Here is a 16,884-nt window from a genome sequence, read left to right on the forward strand (position 1 = left end):
TACTGCAACCATATGAAACACAAGCAATTTTCCACCAATGTGGACCATGAATTCCGTCAACTTACAACTTGTTCATTGTTTTAAAATGGATGAAGCCATAATTCGGGTCTAAGATGCTTTTCTGGTATCAATTTACTTCAACTTCTTGACAGTTTCATTGACCGAGATGTTTGTCAATCTTGTCAAGAACATAAGAGATTTTGCGGAGACACAATCGCTCAAATTTTAAACAATTTAGATTCGCTTTTAATTTCAAAAATCCCTTAAACATGTTCTTTGATAAGAAATTACGAATAAACTGACACCATGCTTAGTAAACGGTGTATCTCATTTTCTCATGTTAAAATCATATAAAATGTTCAAAATGGGGTTAATGAAGAGCCACTAATACTAATTTGTTCAGCTTGCATAACAAAATGTAGGGAAAGCACTAAACCAAATGCATGCCCAGCTAAGAACATATGTACGCGTGCATGCACAACATCTATATACTCCCACTAAGAAATTAAATTATTGACAGCGTTCTACATCTATGTATTTTCATATCGTGAAACCTTCCGCAGTCTTGCTAGAATCCTCCTCTAACATTACTTGCTAGTATAAACTAGCAGCAAAGCTAGTTCACTTGCACCTGTTTTTTGTGCCTGTATATCCAAAATGGCATGCCCACGAGAGCACAGTAAGAATGCATTGTTCCAATAAGCCCACAGTAATTAATGAACTGAACAAGACTAACTTGCCAAGAGTATGCCAGTACTCCAATGGCAAAGAAGGGTTAATCAAAACTGCATTTCAGGCTCGGTTTGACCCTATCTAATGTCAGTATATTCAGGGAATGCATTCCAATCATCAAGGCCTGAGACCAAACCAGCTATGTAATCATGTGGGACCACTCCAAAACTCTCCATTTCCAAGGTACTTTCCACATTCAAATCAAAGGGGAGATTGCTATCCATATCATCAATTCCAGCTCCATCCATAGTGGATGAATTAAAATCAAATCTCAGTTCCTGTGGTAGCATTGACTGGAATAATTGCTCACCCTGTTGGTAATGCATTTCACTAGGATCCATTGAAGCTCTTTTGGACTTCGACCTAGAAGGTTTAGTAGACTCAGAGATGGAAGACTTTTGCTTTCCAGAAGATTGTATCCTGGATCCAGGTCGAGACTGTGAATCGTTTGTTGGGAATGCTGATGAAGCCCATCCAGAACTGTCGTCTTCACAAGCTCTGGTTGCCTCCCTAGGGAAAAAAATAAAGAAAAGAGAAACAGAAACACCATAAGAAGCTCTCCAGCAATAATTAAAAATAATGCTCGAGACTAATCACTTTGGGAAAGAAATTTTGGATTCATTACCAACACCATTAAAACAGCTGATTCTTTAATATACTATTGTTGAGTAAGAAAAAGTGGCCAACAAACTCCAAGGACGGGGACTTATTTGATGTACACTGAACTCTTAAGAGTAAATTATGACCACAATTCAACAAGGCCAGAAGTAACAGCAAAAGAGTATATATAATTGGATCAGTCATACCTGAATGCTGAATATAATGAATTATCAATAGGGGAATTTTGCTTCAGCATAACAAGGACATAATAAGTAGGCCAAAAGAAAAAGGAAAACATAAGCACATCTCCCCATAAAGCAAAGACTATTCAGCAAGACTGCAAATTATATAAGCCAAGAAACAGATAACTGCAGAGTTAAAACACAGGCCAAAATTTACCCAAAAAAAAAAAAAAAAAAAACATAGGCCAACACTCAAAAGTAACTCGTCTATATATCAATGCAACAGAAATTGAGTATGCTTAAAGCTGACAGGGTATAGCAATCTCCAATCACAACATCAATCCTGCTATAACTACCTATTCCGGGCAAATTTCTATCTTACTACTTCCTTTCAACGGAAGAGCCAAATAGAAGACTAACAATTTCCCGATGTACAAAGAATAAAATATGAATCATTGAATAAGTCAACCATTCACTGCAAAATGACACTTCCTAGGAAATCAAATACCCAAGCAAACAAGCAACCTGAAGAAGTTTAAAATTATTACTGAGTAAGACATAATTTGATATCAAATTTATTGATGAAAAATAAATTGATCTTATATAGATTTAGGACAAACCACATCACTGAACCAAATTGTTGCCTGTAACGAAATCAACTAATTTACCCCAAATTTCATTGACATAACAAACCATGAACTAAAACCCATTCTGCAGTACTCAGCCATACCTGAAACGATTCTCAGCACCAGACGAACAAACTTTAAGATGATCATCTTCTCCTGTTTGCTTATTTAAAGATGGTATTGGTTCAGCCCCATATATTGATATATTTATAACAGATGGAAATGAAGATAAGGCATCACTCTCCGCTTTCTGGAGCTCCAGTGTTATATCCAGCTGATCTGCACTCACTTGCATGTTTTCACCCTGCTTAGAGAGCAAGATTTTGTCATTCTCCTGTCTACTTCTGGTGTCATCAAGTGCAGCTGCTACTAATTTCTTGCTCTGAGTCAAATTAGCAAATGTCATCCTTTCAGAGGGTTTCTTCATGGAATTCTGTGAATGCTGGCCAATGGAGGTAAAGAAACTCTGATCGAAATAGACACCATTAGAGGTAGGCGATGGATTTTGCCGGCGGTCAACATGTGATGCCACCTTCCAGCCAGATGAAAGCAATGCAAAAAAATGCTTCTGCAGTAGTAACTCTTTATTTCCCTGCTCAGAAGCAACATCTAACAACATCCGAATGTTATCCTGCCCAAAGAGATCATATATGAGAAAGAAGTTTCTTCTTTGCAATTTTCAGTTGAAATGATGAATGCCTAATAGGAATTATCAAATATTTTATACATCATTATATTAAATAAAATTTACAATCTACTCCAAATGAAGATGAGATTATATAGATGAGGACACAATAACATATGAATATAAAAACACACTAAAATACAACATCACCTTTATCACAAACTAGTGGTCAGCAAAAAACTGATCAAAATAGACATGTTAAAATTCCCAGTCTAACCTCTGTAACTTTAAGAAGAGCCTTGCCAGAGCCAGTACTGTTGATCTTCTCATGATTTGTATTGTCCATCGAGAACAAGACATATTTCTGGAATAGTTCTCTGAATCTCTCACAGCAATGGACAGGATGACGATATCTCCCCCTGTATGACCCACCAGCAGTCATACCATAAAGCATTTCGCTAACCAAACTCCAGTTAGGACCATATTCATGAACAACTGCACATAATATTGCATCCTCATGAGGCAGCCAAAAATCAGCTGGTGGAATACAATCTTTGGACCAAAGACTTCCCTTCTTCAATTTTTCAGGTTTTATCATCAAGATCCGTTTCACGGGCATTGGAGTTATGGATATTTTTCCTCCCAACTTACTCCTGCTACCTGTTTTCTGTTCAAAGTCAACCATATTTTCGCGTTGCTTTGATTCTGCATGTTCATCAAGCACAACTAACGAATTGTATTCTAAATCTGATGTACAAATGTCCAGAGGATCCCTCTTGGCTTTTTTGGACTTCGTGAGTCTTTTTTCTTCTTCACCATCAGTAGTTAATTTAGACTTCTTACGTTTTTTGTGCATAATTGAATTTGGAGAGACAAAATCCAGACTAGTGACATCCTCATCATCTATGGTCATTGACTCTGCTTGTGGATCTTCTTTGAAAGGTCTCAAGCCAGAGGTTAAAGATCCTTTTTTCAGAGATTTGAACTTTGCTTTCTTGGGTTTCTTTTTAGGTTTGGGCTTCGAATCACTTGGTTGAGTCCTTCTGAAAAATGAAAGATATAGCATTCTCAGGTATTTTCATATTTAGAGTGTAAACTTGTTTCAATGCACAACTATCCTACATTTCAAACTTTCACTAGTAAAGCTTTAGATAAATAAGAATATTTTCTGCGTCAGGATTAACACCAAAGGCCCAACCCCCACGGAAAACACAGTTAATAGAAGAATATTACACTTATAAGGTGTGAAAATTTGTTTTCACATGGATGTTACAAATTCTTTTTTTTAAAGCTAGTGACAGAGAGGAGACAATGAGAGTTCAGTGCTGCCTTACTTTTTAGAATCACAATTTTCTTCCTCAGCTTCCTCTTTCTGTTTAGCTTCATATTCAAGTTCCTCCATTAACTACAAGAACGTAAAAGCAAATGTATTAAACCATACCCATAAGAAGACAAATAAAAAACCTAAAAAAGAAATCAAAGTTCATCCAACACACCTGATGTTGAGCCAAGGCCTCTACTTGCTGTCGATATGCCTCAGTTGCAAAATCAGCATCCCAGCCTAATATATAGACCAAGACAGTGTTCAATTTCAATCTCACAATTATGTCATACATACAAACTAAACATCTTTGTAAGTCAATATTCATAACAAGCCATGAGCTGAATAAGACAATATATTCAATATTGCAAGCAACGTGAGTCATCCATAGATCAATTTCAATTTTAAAATTCAATGAAAAAGGACAATCATGTGCCAAATTAATTATTACATATTTATAAATGATTTCAGGAGTGAAAAACATACAGGGCAACACAAACTACAGGTTATATTATAGCATGTTTTACAATTTCCCACACCTAAACTATGCTAAAGACATGCTATGTGGATACTGTCATGAGTTAATCACTCTTTCATGAGGTCTAACCTAATTACAACCACTTTACATTTTATGAATATAAATAACAACTCCAAATGTAATGAAACAAAGGGAGCAATGAGGTGCATACTTTCATATACAAGAGGTTCCTCATCTTCATCAATTTCGGCTTCCATCTCCTCCTTATACTTTTCAATGCGATCCAACTCCCATTCTGTGTCCTCAATCCTGACTTCAGATTCCAAGGCAGTTTTATCTATAATAGGATCCCACAGCTCCAGAAAACGAATGGCATATCGATCAATAGGGCGTAGCTCATTCTCAAAGGCTGAGATAGCTTGTCCAGCAGCAGCTGCAGCTGCAGCCATCTGTTTGACATCAGCTAGCATGTCAATATCATCTTCTTTGGCAGCAACAGAGGGTGGTCTATCTTCCTTTGGGTCATTTCCATTTAACATTAACACGTTCTCTTTACTTAAATTGGGAACAGATTCAACTAATTCAGCAGGCTCATCATCTTCATTTACATACTCATCCTCTTCAAGTCTCCCCATGGCTTCTTCAGTAAACTCCTGGTTGTCCACAGCTTCTTCCAGTTCAACTTTCTTCAAAGCCATATAATCTGCTTCGTCTTCTACATCTTTTAATGCAGCCTCTACATCCGCATTAGTAACAGAAACTTCTCCATTGTTCTGGTTTTTCTCCTTTGGCATATTTTTTATTGGAAGTGTTCTATGACCTGAAAATAGTTCCATAGGATCAAGCTTCTTGAAGAACTCAGTATTATAACCCCCACTTTGTATAACTAGATCATCAAGTGCTCGCTTCTGGTTTGCTTTCTTCAAAATGTTCTCCTCAATGGTGCTTTCACTAATCAATCTATATATATGAACTTCTCGTGTCTGACCAATTCTGTGGCACCTATCTTGAGCCTGCTGATCCATAGCAGGATTCCAGTCGCTATCATAAAAAATAACCGTGTCAGCTCCAACTAGATTGATACCAACACCCCCGCTACGGGTTGACAAGATGAAAAGAAAATATTTGGGGTTTGTGTTAAAACGCTGCATCAAGGTCTGCCTCTCCTCCGGTTGGGTTGATCCATCTAAGCGCATGTAAGTATAACCATACAAATTAATGAATGCCTCTAATATGTCAAGCATCTTTGTCATCTGGGTAAATATCAAGGCTCGGTGGCCTTCTGATTTTAATTTCCTCAACAAAATTGCTAGCTCCTGCAGTTTCCCACAGTCAAATTGTATAAGACGCCTATCTGGGAAATACACTTGCCGGCGGACAATTGCAGGCCTAATTGGAGACAGTAGCGGTGAAAGAACATCTGAGCATTTCTGCTTGTATGATGGGTGCAGAAACACAGTTGTTTCACTTCTACTGCACCAGCAAACTGGAAAGGGTGCTCGTGCAGCTGGAATTGCAAACATGAAACTTTCAACCACATCAGTCATCCTTCGAAATCGTTCAACCGGGGAGAGAACAATGTCAGCTAGCTTTGATGAGTACAAATATGAAATAGGGTTTGCCTTCACCTGATGAATATCATATACAGGATGCCTTATGGTAACAAGATCCCTTAGGGTCGTTGAGTACATGGGTCTTTTCTTACACCTCAAGGAGTTCCACCATGCAATAGCTGCTGCACGTTCCTTTGCCTCTCTTAGCCTCTCTTCCCAAATTGCCCTTTGAATCTCTTCAAAAATATTTGTTCCTTGCAGCTTTTTTTGACATTTCAGTCCAGGCCTAATTACTTCTAGGTGAGCTATATCAGTACGTTCCATGATTAAAGATGCAGGGGTCTCAATAGCTTGAACTTCATCACTCTCCCAAGCAGTCATACTATAGTCAAGATGAGTAAATAGAAGACCGAGACCTCTTAGGTCCACTGTTGAAAAGGAACTAGGCAGAAGCACGGAGCAAACAGAAGAACTTAACTGAATATCAATACCACACATATCAAAAGAACTGACAATAGGACGACCCTCAAATAGGTCAGGATGATTGCAAACCTTACGAAGTTGCATGATAATACTAATCATCCCAAAAAAATTGGCGCTTGCAAGAGTGGCTTGCGTCTCTGAGCTAGCAATGAAATCTTCATACAAATTCCGCTGCCTCTTTGACAGTCTACAGTATATGACATGCTCATGTTTCATTGGAAGTTGCTTCTCTACATCTCGCTTTAATCGACGGAGTAAGAATGGACGAAGGACATTATGCAGACGATCAACAACCTCCTTATTAACCTTTTCCTCTCCCTCTACCATAACTGATATAGGATTACTAAACCAATCCTTAAACTCTTGATGTGACTGGAAAACATGGGGCATCAAGAAATGCATGAGAGACCACAGTTCCATGAGATCATTCTGCAGTGGTGTTCCAGTCAGGAGAATCCGTCGTTTCGAATTGAAATTCAACAGTGTCTGCCACCTTTGTGACTTCCAGTTTTTAATGAGATGAGCTTCATCTAAGATCAAGTACTTCCACTTTTTGCGCTTGAAAACTTTGGAATCCTGAATAACTAATCTATAAGTTGTTATGCATACATGAAATGAGTTTGGTTTCAACCATCCTTGTCTTTTAAGTTTTCGCTCTTTTGCACTTCCAAAATAAGTCAAAATTTTAAAAGCAGGACACCATTTAAGAAATTCAGTCTCCCAGTTTAGCATTACACTAGTTGGTACCACAATTAGATGCGGACCCCAAATCCCTTTTTCACAAGCAAGATGTGCAAGCAAGGCTATAGTCATAATTGTTTTTCCAAGCCCCATTTCATCTGCCAAAATTCCGTTCAGTCTTTTTTCATACATCGTGACAAGCCAATCCAATCCAATGTGTTGATACTCACGAAGAGAGTACTTGAGTAGAAAAGGAAACTTTGTACGCACTTTAGTTGTGGAGAAAGTATTTCCAGTTGGTTGTGCTGATCTTGCAGCAGCCGCTGCATCAGCAATTATATACTCACTTTCTCTTTCTTCCAAATTTTCATGAGGTGCTTCCCACTGTTCTTCCTGCGACTGTACAGCAGCCAGGTGCTCACCAGACTTAATATCTTCATCCATAGATACAGCAGGATCCATCTGCCCAGGATCTTCATGGACTGGAGAATCACAATGGTCCTCTGATAACGCAGAAGCATAATCTGATCCATCTTCTTCGTCTTCATCATCACTCACATCCTGATAAACAAAAGAGAAAATAAAATAAAATAAATGTTTTAACACAAATTACTCAAGCCATAAGTAACAACTAAAGATGAATGCCTACCTTTTTATACCTCGCAAGCAGATCCTCAATAGGCATGTCACTCTCCTTTTGTAATAGTGCAATCTACAAATAACAGCTTTGTCATGAGGGGTAACATAACAATATATGCATATATAAACAAAGCAAACTGGATAGAACTTTTATGGTAAATAATCCCAAAATTCTAAATTAGTATTCAGAGAAAATGTGGGAGAAAGATAAGCTGACTAGCTCTTAACCTCATCCTTGGAATCAATTGCATCAACTCTATCCAGTTTTTCCTCCTCGGATAAGGTTGTTTCATCATCCTGATCAATGTAATGAAGTTTAAGACACAAAATTGCCAGTCAAACAACAACCAAGAAAGGAAAACAAGTAAATAAGTAAAAGCTTCAAAATAGTTAACAAATGATTACGCCAACAACTTCTTCAATATAAATTCAATCCTAGACAATCATATCGATTATCAAACAAAATTCTTGACTTCAAACAAAATTTGATTCGTACGGAATGAGATAGGAAACCACCTGTAAAGAACCAATTCAATCCAAAAGCTTAAGCTATTGAATGAGGCTACATTAATGATTTTATATATCTCGACACGCCCCCTCACACGAGAGCCCACTGGGCTTGAAGGGTGGACAATGCACAGGCCCATCTACCTGTGCGAAGAAAGAAATTCTACTAGAAAGAAAGTGGGGCAGGTGAGGATTGAACCCAGGACACGAGACTCTGATACCATGTAAAGAACCAATTCAACCCAAAAACTTCAGCTATTGGGTGAGGCTACATTAATGGTTTTATATATCTCAACACGCCCTCTCACACGAGAGCCCATTGGGCTTGAAGGGTGAACAACACAGGCCCATCTACCTGTGCGAAGAAAGAAATTCCACTAGAAAGAAAATGGGAAGCGGTGAGGATTGAACCGGGATACGAGGCTCTGATACCATGTAAAGAACTAATTCAACCCAAAAGCTTAAGCTATTGGGTGAGGCTACATTAATGGTTTTATATATCTCAACACCACCCATTGCTATAAAGTATTCTAGGAAGGGGCAAAGGAATTATATCCAAAAGCAAGTCTAGAAAGTGTGACTTGCCTTTTGGCAGGAGAAGCTGTTGTAACTGCTTAGTGGGACAGAAACGTAAAGACCAATTGGAGGTCCTCAACCTTAGAAAGTCTATACCAGAAGACTGAATCGTATTTGAATTAGTTATTAGCTATTCCTTCACTGTTTGTTACATTTCTGTTAGGGGGTTACTTACTTTAATAAGGGAACATTTCCCGTGGGGGATCATCTCGGTGTTAATGAAATAAGGTTGAGATCATTCTCAACAAAAGGAGATTGCTCCATTGTACCAAAAAAAAAAAGGAGATTGCTCCACGGAAGAGGACATTACTCTTGTATTTTTCTGTTTCAGTATCAATAAAAGCTGGATCCTTTATCTTTGCTCCACTTCTGTTCTCTGATATTTCATTAAACTCAATTACACTGACCAGAGCTGTAATGTTAGTAGGAAGATCCTTGGGAGAGATTATAGCCTCTAAATAGATCTGAGCTCTGTAATTTCAAATTACTTTCTCTGATTCTCTACGGACATCAGTGTTATACTGGAATATACTGGTTCTTGTTCCAATTCTAGTATGATTTCTCTTTGAAATTGAATCTGAAATATATTGTATATTCAAGTATATAAGTCTGTACAAGGAGGCTCTCTATTTATAGAGACTAAAAAACCTAATGGGATGACCTAATGGGCCAAGCCCACAATCTAGACTATTCTAGACTATTCTAATAATAAATTAATATTATTTCTAACACTCCCCCTCAAGCTGGTGCGTATATATCAAAAGCTCCCAGCTTGTTACAAATATGATCTATTCGGGGACCTCTAAGAGCTTTAGTGAATACATCCGCAAGTTGATCATTGGAATTGACAAATGCTGTCTCGATCTCCCTTGACTGGATCTTTTCTCTAACAAAATGACAGTCAATTTCTATATGCTTGGTCCTCTCATGAAAGACTGGGTTAGAGGATATATGCAAAGCGGCTTGGTTGTCACAAATGAGCTTCATAGGCCTTTGTTCACAGAGATGGAGTTCCTTCAGCAATTGACTCAGCCAGATGAGCTCACAGGTTGCATTTGCCATTGCCCGATATTCTGCCTCCGCACTGGATCTGGCGACCACAGTTTGCTTCTTACTCTTCCAAGAGATCAAATTTCCTCCGAAGAGAACACAATACCCTGAGGTGGATCGTCTATCTGAAGGAGAACCTGCCCAGTCAGCATCTGAATAACTAGAGATCTCTGAACTCCCTTTATTTGTATATAATAAACCTCTTCCTGGCGCCTTTTTAATATATCGGAGAATTCTAATAACTGCATCCCAATGGGAGTCACAAGGAGAATCAAGAAATTGACTTGCAACACTCACTGCGAAGGAGATATCTGGCCTTGTCACAGTAAGATAATTCAATTTTCCAACTAGTCGGCGGTAGCGACTAGGATCTGGCAGTGGCTCCCCCTGTCCTGGTAATAACTTAACATTGGGGTCCATAGGTGTATCAATGAGTTTACAACCTAACATGCCAGTCTCATCTAGGATATCCAGTGCATACTTCCTCTGACAGATGGAAATGCCCCGCCTAGACTGTGCAACTTCGATCCCCAAGAAATATCGAAGTCTGCCAAGATCTTTGGTCTGAAATTGATTGAATAAATGCTTTTTCAACTGATCAATCCCGGTCTGATCACTGCCTGTAATGATAATGTCATCAACATAGACCAGGAGATAAACGCACCGGCCAGAAGAGTTATGCCGGTAAAAGACAGAATGATCGGCTTTGCTTCTGATTAATCCACAGGATTCAACAACTGAACTAAAGCGGCTAAACCAGGCCCGAGGAGATTGCTTCAGGCCATATAAAGATTTCCGAAGTTTACATATCATTCCAGAACTCTCCCCCTGAGCAACAAAACCTGGTGGTTGCTCCATATAAACTTCCTCCTGCAAGTCACCATGTAGAAAAGCATTCTTAATATCAAGTTGGAGAAGGGGCCAGTGATAAATGGCGGCAAGGGCAAGAAACAGGCGAACAGAAGCCATCTTAGCAACAGGAGAAAAGGTATCCCCATAATCAAGACCAAAGATCTGTGTGTATCCCTTGGCCACTAAGCGAGCTTTAAGGCGATCAACAGTGCCATCAGGACCAACTTTAACTGTGAACACCCATCGACAACCAACAACAGACTTCCCGGGAGGAGCACGAACAAGATCCCAAGTGCCATTGGAGTGAAGTGCCTGCATTTCATCAAGCATCACCTGGCGCCACCCTGGATGAGATAGTGTTTCACCTGTGGTTTTAGGGATGGAAACAGAAGAGATACTAGAAACAAAAGTAAAATGTTGTGAAGAAAGTCTGTCATAACTCAAGAAAGAATAAAGGGGATGAGGATTTCGAGTGGATCGAATACCTTTCCGAAGGGCAATGGGAGGAGTCTCTGATGGAGGATCCGGAGGAGAAGAGCCCACGGGAAGGGGCGATGAGTCATCAAGAGGCAAAGTCGGAGGAGGTGCAGGCTGACGACGCTGGTATGTGAGGAGAGGACGATCTGGAGGTATGGAGGTAATTGGTTGCTCCTCTGGAATAGGGTCACCTGCAGCTGGTAAAGACAAATCAAGAAAAGGAACAGGAAGGACCTGATCAACTTGGGACACTGGAGACGGAGTAGAGTGAAAAGGCTGCTGATCAAGGAAAGTGACATCAGCAGAAACGATATAACGCTTGAGATCAGGAGAATAGCAACGATACCCTTTTTGAAAACGTGTATACCCAAGGAAAATACATTTGAAGGCTTTGGATGTCAACTTGTCTTTACCTGGAGTAAGATCATGAACAAAACAAGTACAACCAAAAATATGTAAAGGCAGAGGATAAGAAGGTGCTCCGGAAAACAAAATACTGTGGGGAACATCATTATTTAGCACAGAAGAGGGCATGCGGTTGATAAGGAAACATGAGGTGATAATAGCATCTGCCCAAAAACGGAGTGGGACGTTCATATGAATGAGAAGGGTACGTGCAGTTTCAACTAGATGTCTATTTTTACGTTCAGCGACTCCATTTTGTTGTGGAGTGTGGGGACAGGTAGTCTGGTGTATCGTCCCTTGTGTATCCAGAAATTTAGAAAATTCAAGAGACACATACTCTTTTGCATTATCACTGCGCAAGATTTGAATAGAAGCACCAAATTGAGTTTTTATTTCTGCACAAAACTTTTGATAAAGTGAAAATAACTTAGAACGATTTTTCATTAAATAAACCCAAGTGCAACGGGAGAAATCATCAATAAAGGTGACAAAATACTGAAAACCCAAAACAGACGTTGTTCGACTCGGACCCCAAATATCAGAATGAACAATAGAAAAAGGAGCATCAGCTCTTTTATTGACTCTATTAGCAAAGGAGGAGCGAGTGTGTTTTCCTTGCTGACAAGAATGACAGTTTAAAGACTTAAGATTGGATAAAAAGGGAACCATATGCTGAAGCTTGGAGAGGTTTGGATGACCCAGACGGCTGTGAATTAGCTCAGGAGACTCTGTGAGAGAACAGGCTACTGGAGAAGGTGGTGCAATCAGATAGTAGAGACCTCGTGACTCAAAGCCTGCTCCAATCGTCTTCCCCGTACCCGAATCCTGCATAGAAAAGGATTGTTTAGAGAAGGTAATAGTACATGAATGAGAATGAATCAACTGGCTAACAGAGATTAAATTAAAAGGAATGCCAGGTATATAATAAACAGAACTCAGAGTTAAAAGAGGAGTTGGGTTGGCTTCCCCGATTCCACGAGCAGGAGCCTTAGTGCCATCAGCAAGAGTGACAGGGGGTAGGTTATTAGAATAAGAAAGTGAAGTGAAGAGATCTTTATTACCACAAAGATGATGAGTAGCACCTGAGTCTATTATCCAGGGTCCAAGAGATGATTGATAAAAACAAGCAACATGATTACCAGTGTCTTGAGTAGGATGCTGAGAAGAAACCTTCTTGAGAAGTGCCTCATAGTCGACACTTGAAAGAGTTACTAATCCAGTTGAAGGTGGCGTAACATCAGTTTGAGCAAAGTTGGCAGTCGGTGGCTTCAAATGAGGGTACTTCCTATAGCAGCGTTCTTCAAAATGCCCAAGATTCTGGCAATAATTGCAACGAGGCCTCTGTCTGTGGCCACGTCTGCGACTGCGTCCACTGTTCCAATTGGAATCACTGGCCCGAGAAAAGAATGGAGATGGGGTAGTACCGGAGATGATGCCAGTCGTGTTTTTGGACGCATTATTTGAGCCCTCCATCACAAAATAAAAGGAGATGACCAGAAAATAGCAAAGAACTACAAGAAAGCAAGAAATCGCGCAAAAACGTTGCACAAAAGTGTCCAAACAACGGGTTTTTCACTGATATCTTTCAAACGGATGGGACCCACAACGAACGGAGACCAGATCTGGAAAGAGGGTGAGGAGGCGAGCAAGATGGTGGTGGTCCGGCCTGGAACGGTGGCCGAACGGTGGCTCACGCGCCGGAATAGTGGCTCGGCCGCCGGAGACTTCCACCGGCGCGTGGCGGCGCGTGGATGCTCCGATCAACACGCGGCTTGGACAGACAGGGTCGCCTCCCTGAGCCGCTCCTGATCGCGTGGTGGTTGGTCGGAAAAGTCGCCGGAAAAGCAGTCTGACGGCGGTGAACAGTGGCGGACAGTGGTTTTGTGGCGGTTTCCGGCGATGAACGGAGGCTGACGATCTTTTTCCTGATGATACGAGGTTGAGGACAAGAAATTTGTGACTAAATAAGGGTTAGGTGTGAAAGGATGGTTGCCGGTATGATGCACGGCAGTAAAAAGAAAGAGAAAGATATTATATGCGGAAGCAGAGCCCTCAGATCGAGAGCTCTGATACCAAATTGAATCTGAAATATATTGTATATTCAAGTATATAAGTCTGTACAAGGAGGCTCTCTATTTATAGAGACTAAAAAACCTAATGGGATGACCTAATGGGCCAAGCCCACAATCTAGACTATTCTAGACTATTCTAATAATAAATTAATATTATTTCTAACAGATCCTTATCAGAGTGGTACTATAATTCTGACTAGCGAATACTTATCATATACTACCTTTGGATTTGGTAACATATGAAGCAAAGGATTAGTCTACAAGGCGACCACTTCACATTGCCATTTATTTATTTCAACTACTAGCTTAGCCCCATTTTCTAAATGTACAAAGGCTTGTTACATAATTGGACATGCTAAAGAAACTTTAACCAAAAACAATCCTCCATAAAGCTCCAGTCATGCTGTAATCAGCATTCAACCTCTTGATAACATCCTATTTGATAGGTTGACCTTGTCATCATGAGTTCCAAATTTCCAATATGAAAGATACAACAAAACGGGGCATCATATAAGTTCCAATATCAAAGATACAACAAAGCTGGGCATTTGCACCGACGCCGCCCATGAGAATAGTAAATGTGCATAAGAACAAATAGTAATGAGGATAACCACAAAGAGAAATCGCCTATATGGCTTGGGAAAAGCACTTAGTTCCTAGTTAGCATATGAATCACCAATAAACTTCCTGTTCCCAATCTTTCCTCAAGTCTAGGCAAGTACAAAAGGCTGTAGATCAGAAATACGCCAACCTTTACCATGCTAAGTATGCATAATAAACGAAGGGATTTTATTATGGGTGGATTTCGTATTAATCATAGGTGATTTTGTATTTATAGGGTCGATTTATAAGTGATTGATTATGTAATTATGGGTTGATTTATGTGTGATGGGCTATGTAATTATTAGTGATTGATTCCGTAATTTAGGGTGATTGATCCTATATTTATGGGGTAATATGTGATAAATAGGGGAGAAGAAGGAGGTGATGAGAGACAATGAAGTGTGCAGAATTTGGAGAGATCATGTGCCTTTTGAAAGCCCTGAAACAGAGAGAACAAGTGCCTCTCCAAACCCTTGGAATTTCAGTCATTAAATCATACAATATTCTTTTTTTTTTCTCTTTCTACTTGAATCCTATCAATTAGTATCAAAGCTCTCGATATGGGAGTTGTGGTATCAGATTGAAGATCATTCCAAATGTGGACTGGAGATGAAGCTTTTTGGTGGTTGATACAAATGGAGCAATATTTCACAAGGAAGGAACAAAAAAAGACAAGGTTTCTAAAACTGTAAAGGGGTTGACAAGGAAAGTTCAAATCTGGTATGCGTTAGATAAATATAATATAAAATCATTAATGTGACTTTCACCTAATAACTTAAGCTTTTGGGTTAAATTGGTTCTTTATATGGTATCACGATTCGATCCTCACAGCCCCAATAATATTAATAAATAATTAAATATTATGAAATTCTTTAGCATAGGTAGATGGGCCTAGCATTATTCATCATTCAAGTTCAATACGCTTCTGTGTGAACGGACATGTTAGAGAAATATAATATAAAACCATTAATGTGGGCTTCACCAACTTAAACTTTTGGGTAAAATTGGTTCTTTACCGTATGAAATCTAGAATTATCTCTACCCAAATGCAACATGGTGGGTCTTCTAATGTGATCTGGAAATCTTCCTTTGCGGGGAAGAGATGGGATCGGAATTTTTAGCTCCAAAATTGAAAAGGGAAATTCAGTTCCAAAAAATTGAGGCGGCAGAAGGAGAAATTCCAAAGCTAGAAAAAAAGGTTTCAAAAGAGAGAGAAATTGAAGTAGAGAACAAAAAGAGCGTGAGAGGAGATAGAAGGCTATGGAGGGAGTGGAGAATGGACAGCCACCGTCTACACTTGGGCAACCGGAATTGGACTGTTGTATGGAGAAAAAGTTTACGCAGTGCAACTTTGAACAGTAGCGACAACACGTTGCAAAAAGGGGCGAGATACAAGCTACTCCAGGAAGAGCACCATTCCTGGCTGAGATGACTAGTCTATGCATATTGGCGGCGCCAACAACATCGGATGTGGTGGCTAACCGCCACCATCAACGAATCCATCATACCTGAACCCTCATAAGGTGGAGGGATCTTTGCAACGACTACCAATGCATCTGAAGAGAGGGGACAAAACTAGGTCATGGAAGGACTTAAGAAAATTGGGTCAATTCAATAGCAAAATGGACCAGGCTCAGGCACTTTCACTACATTCCCAGGACTACATAAGGTCATGGGTCCCTTTCTTTGCTTTTAGGCTTGTGAGGCCATGGTTCAGCCAGACTTTTTCAGACCCAAGACACTTGGTTTCATCTCATCAAACCATGATGACATCAAAGTTGGGCCATATGGCATTACAATCTCCAAGTTGCATATCTATCATCCTCAACCAAGGGCTGGCCGCCTTGAGGACAAGGTGAAAGTTTTGCGCTAAGTATTGATAGAAATACACCAACCTTCAGCATGTTTGAGTTTGCATAATAAATGAAGGGATTTTATTATGGGTGGATTCAATATTAATAATGGGTATCAATCATAGGTAATTATGTATTTATAGGTTCAATTTATGGGTGGTTGATTCCGTAATTAAGGGTGATTGATCCTGCATTTATGGATGCTCAATGATAAATAAGGGAGGAGATGATGGGAGGTGATTGAGTGATTAGAATTTGAAGATATCAGGTGTCTCTAGAATGCCCTAGAATTTCAGCCATTAAATAATACAATATTATATCGTCTTCCTATTTTTATCTCTTTCCAATTGAATTCTATCACTCTCCACCAATCATCAAGTATCAATATTCACGCAAAATGCTCAAATAGTACCCACATCCTCTGGTGCCATGCTTATGATTCAATACTAACAGCCTTGGTTATATTTTATCACCCGTTTATCACCTCAGGTGCCACTGTTTTAAGATACATCTGATTTTAAATTATAAGCAAGTCTTTTCTTTTTTTTTTCAATTTATGTTGTGCAGGG

At 39.5% G+C, this 16,884-nt stretch overlaps 1 protein-coding gene across 2 annotated transcripts in view; it reads right to left on the reverse strand.

The window, feature by feature from the left end:
* Positions 1-325: 325 nt before the first annotated feature.
* Positions 326-16,884, reverse strand: part of LOC133307898 (protein PHOTOPERIOD-INDEPENDENT EARLY FLOWERING 1) — a 38,158-nt gene continuing 21,599 nt past the window's right edge. Inside the window, exons 14-21 of one of the 2 annotated variants that reach the window (XM_061508459.1) lie at positions 8,149-8,217; positions 7,931-7,993; positions 4,776-7,842; positions 4,262-4,326; positions 4,100-4,170; positions 3,043-3,805; positions 2,245-2,771; positions 326-1,242 (exon numbers count right to left, since the gene is read on the reverse strand). In XM_061508459.1, the coding sequence (XP_061364443.1) occupies positions 810-1,242; positions 2,245-2,771; positions 3,043-3,805; positions 4,100-4,170; positions 4,262-4,326; positions 4,776-7,842; positions 7,931-7,993; positions 8,149-8,217 (5,058 nt within the window). In that variant the 3' untranslated portion in view covers positions 326-809. Of the gene's footprint in view, positions 1,243-2,244; positions 2,772-3,042; positions 3,809-4,099; positions 4,171-4,261; positions 4,327-4,775; positions 7,843-7,930; positions 7,994-8,148; positions 8,218-16,884 lie in introns of both variants that reach the window. The other variant, XM_061508458.1, reaches the window with a different exon arrangement.

Source organism: Gastrolobium bilobum, unplaced genomic scaffold (genome assembly GCF_033153095.1).
Source record: "Gastrolobium bilobum isolate Gb01-03AN ecotype WA unplaced genomic scaffold, APGP_CSIRO_Gbil_v1 utg18130, whole genome shotgun sequence".
Lineage (NCBI taxonomy): Eukaryota > Viridiplantae > Streptophyta > Magnoliopsida > Fabales > Fabaceae > Gastrolobium > Gastrolobium bilobum.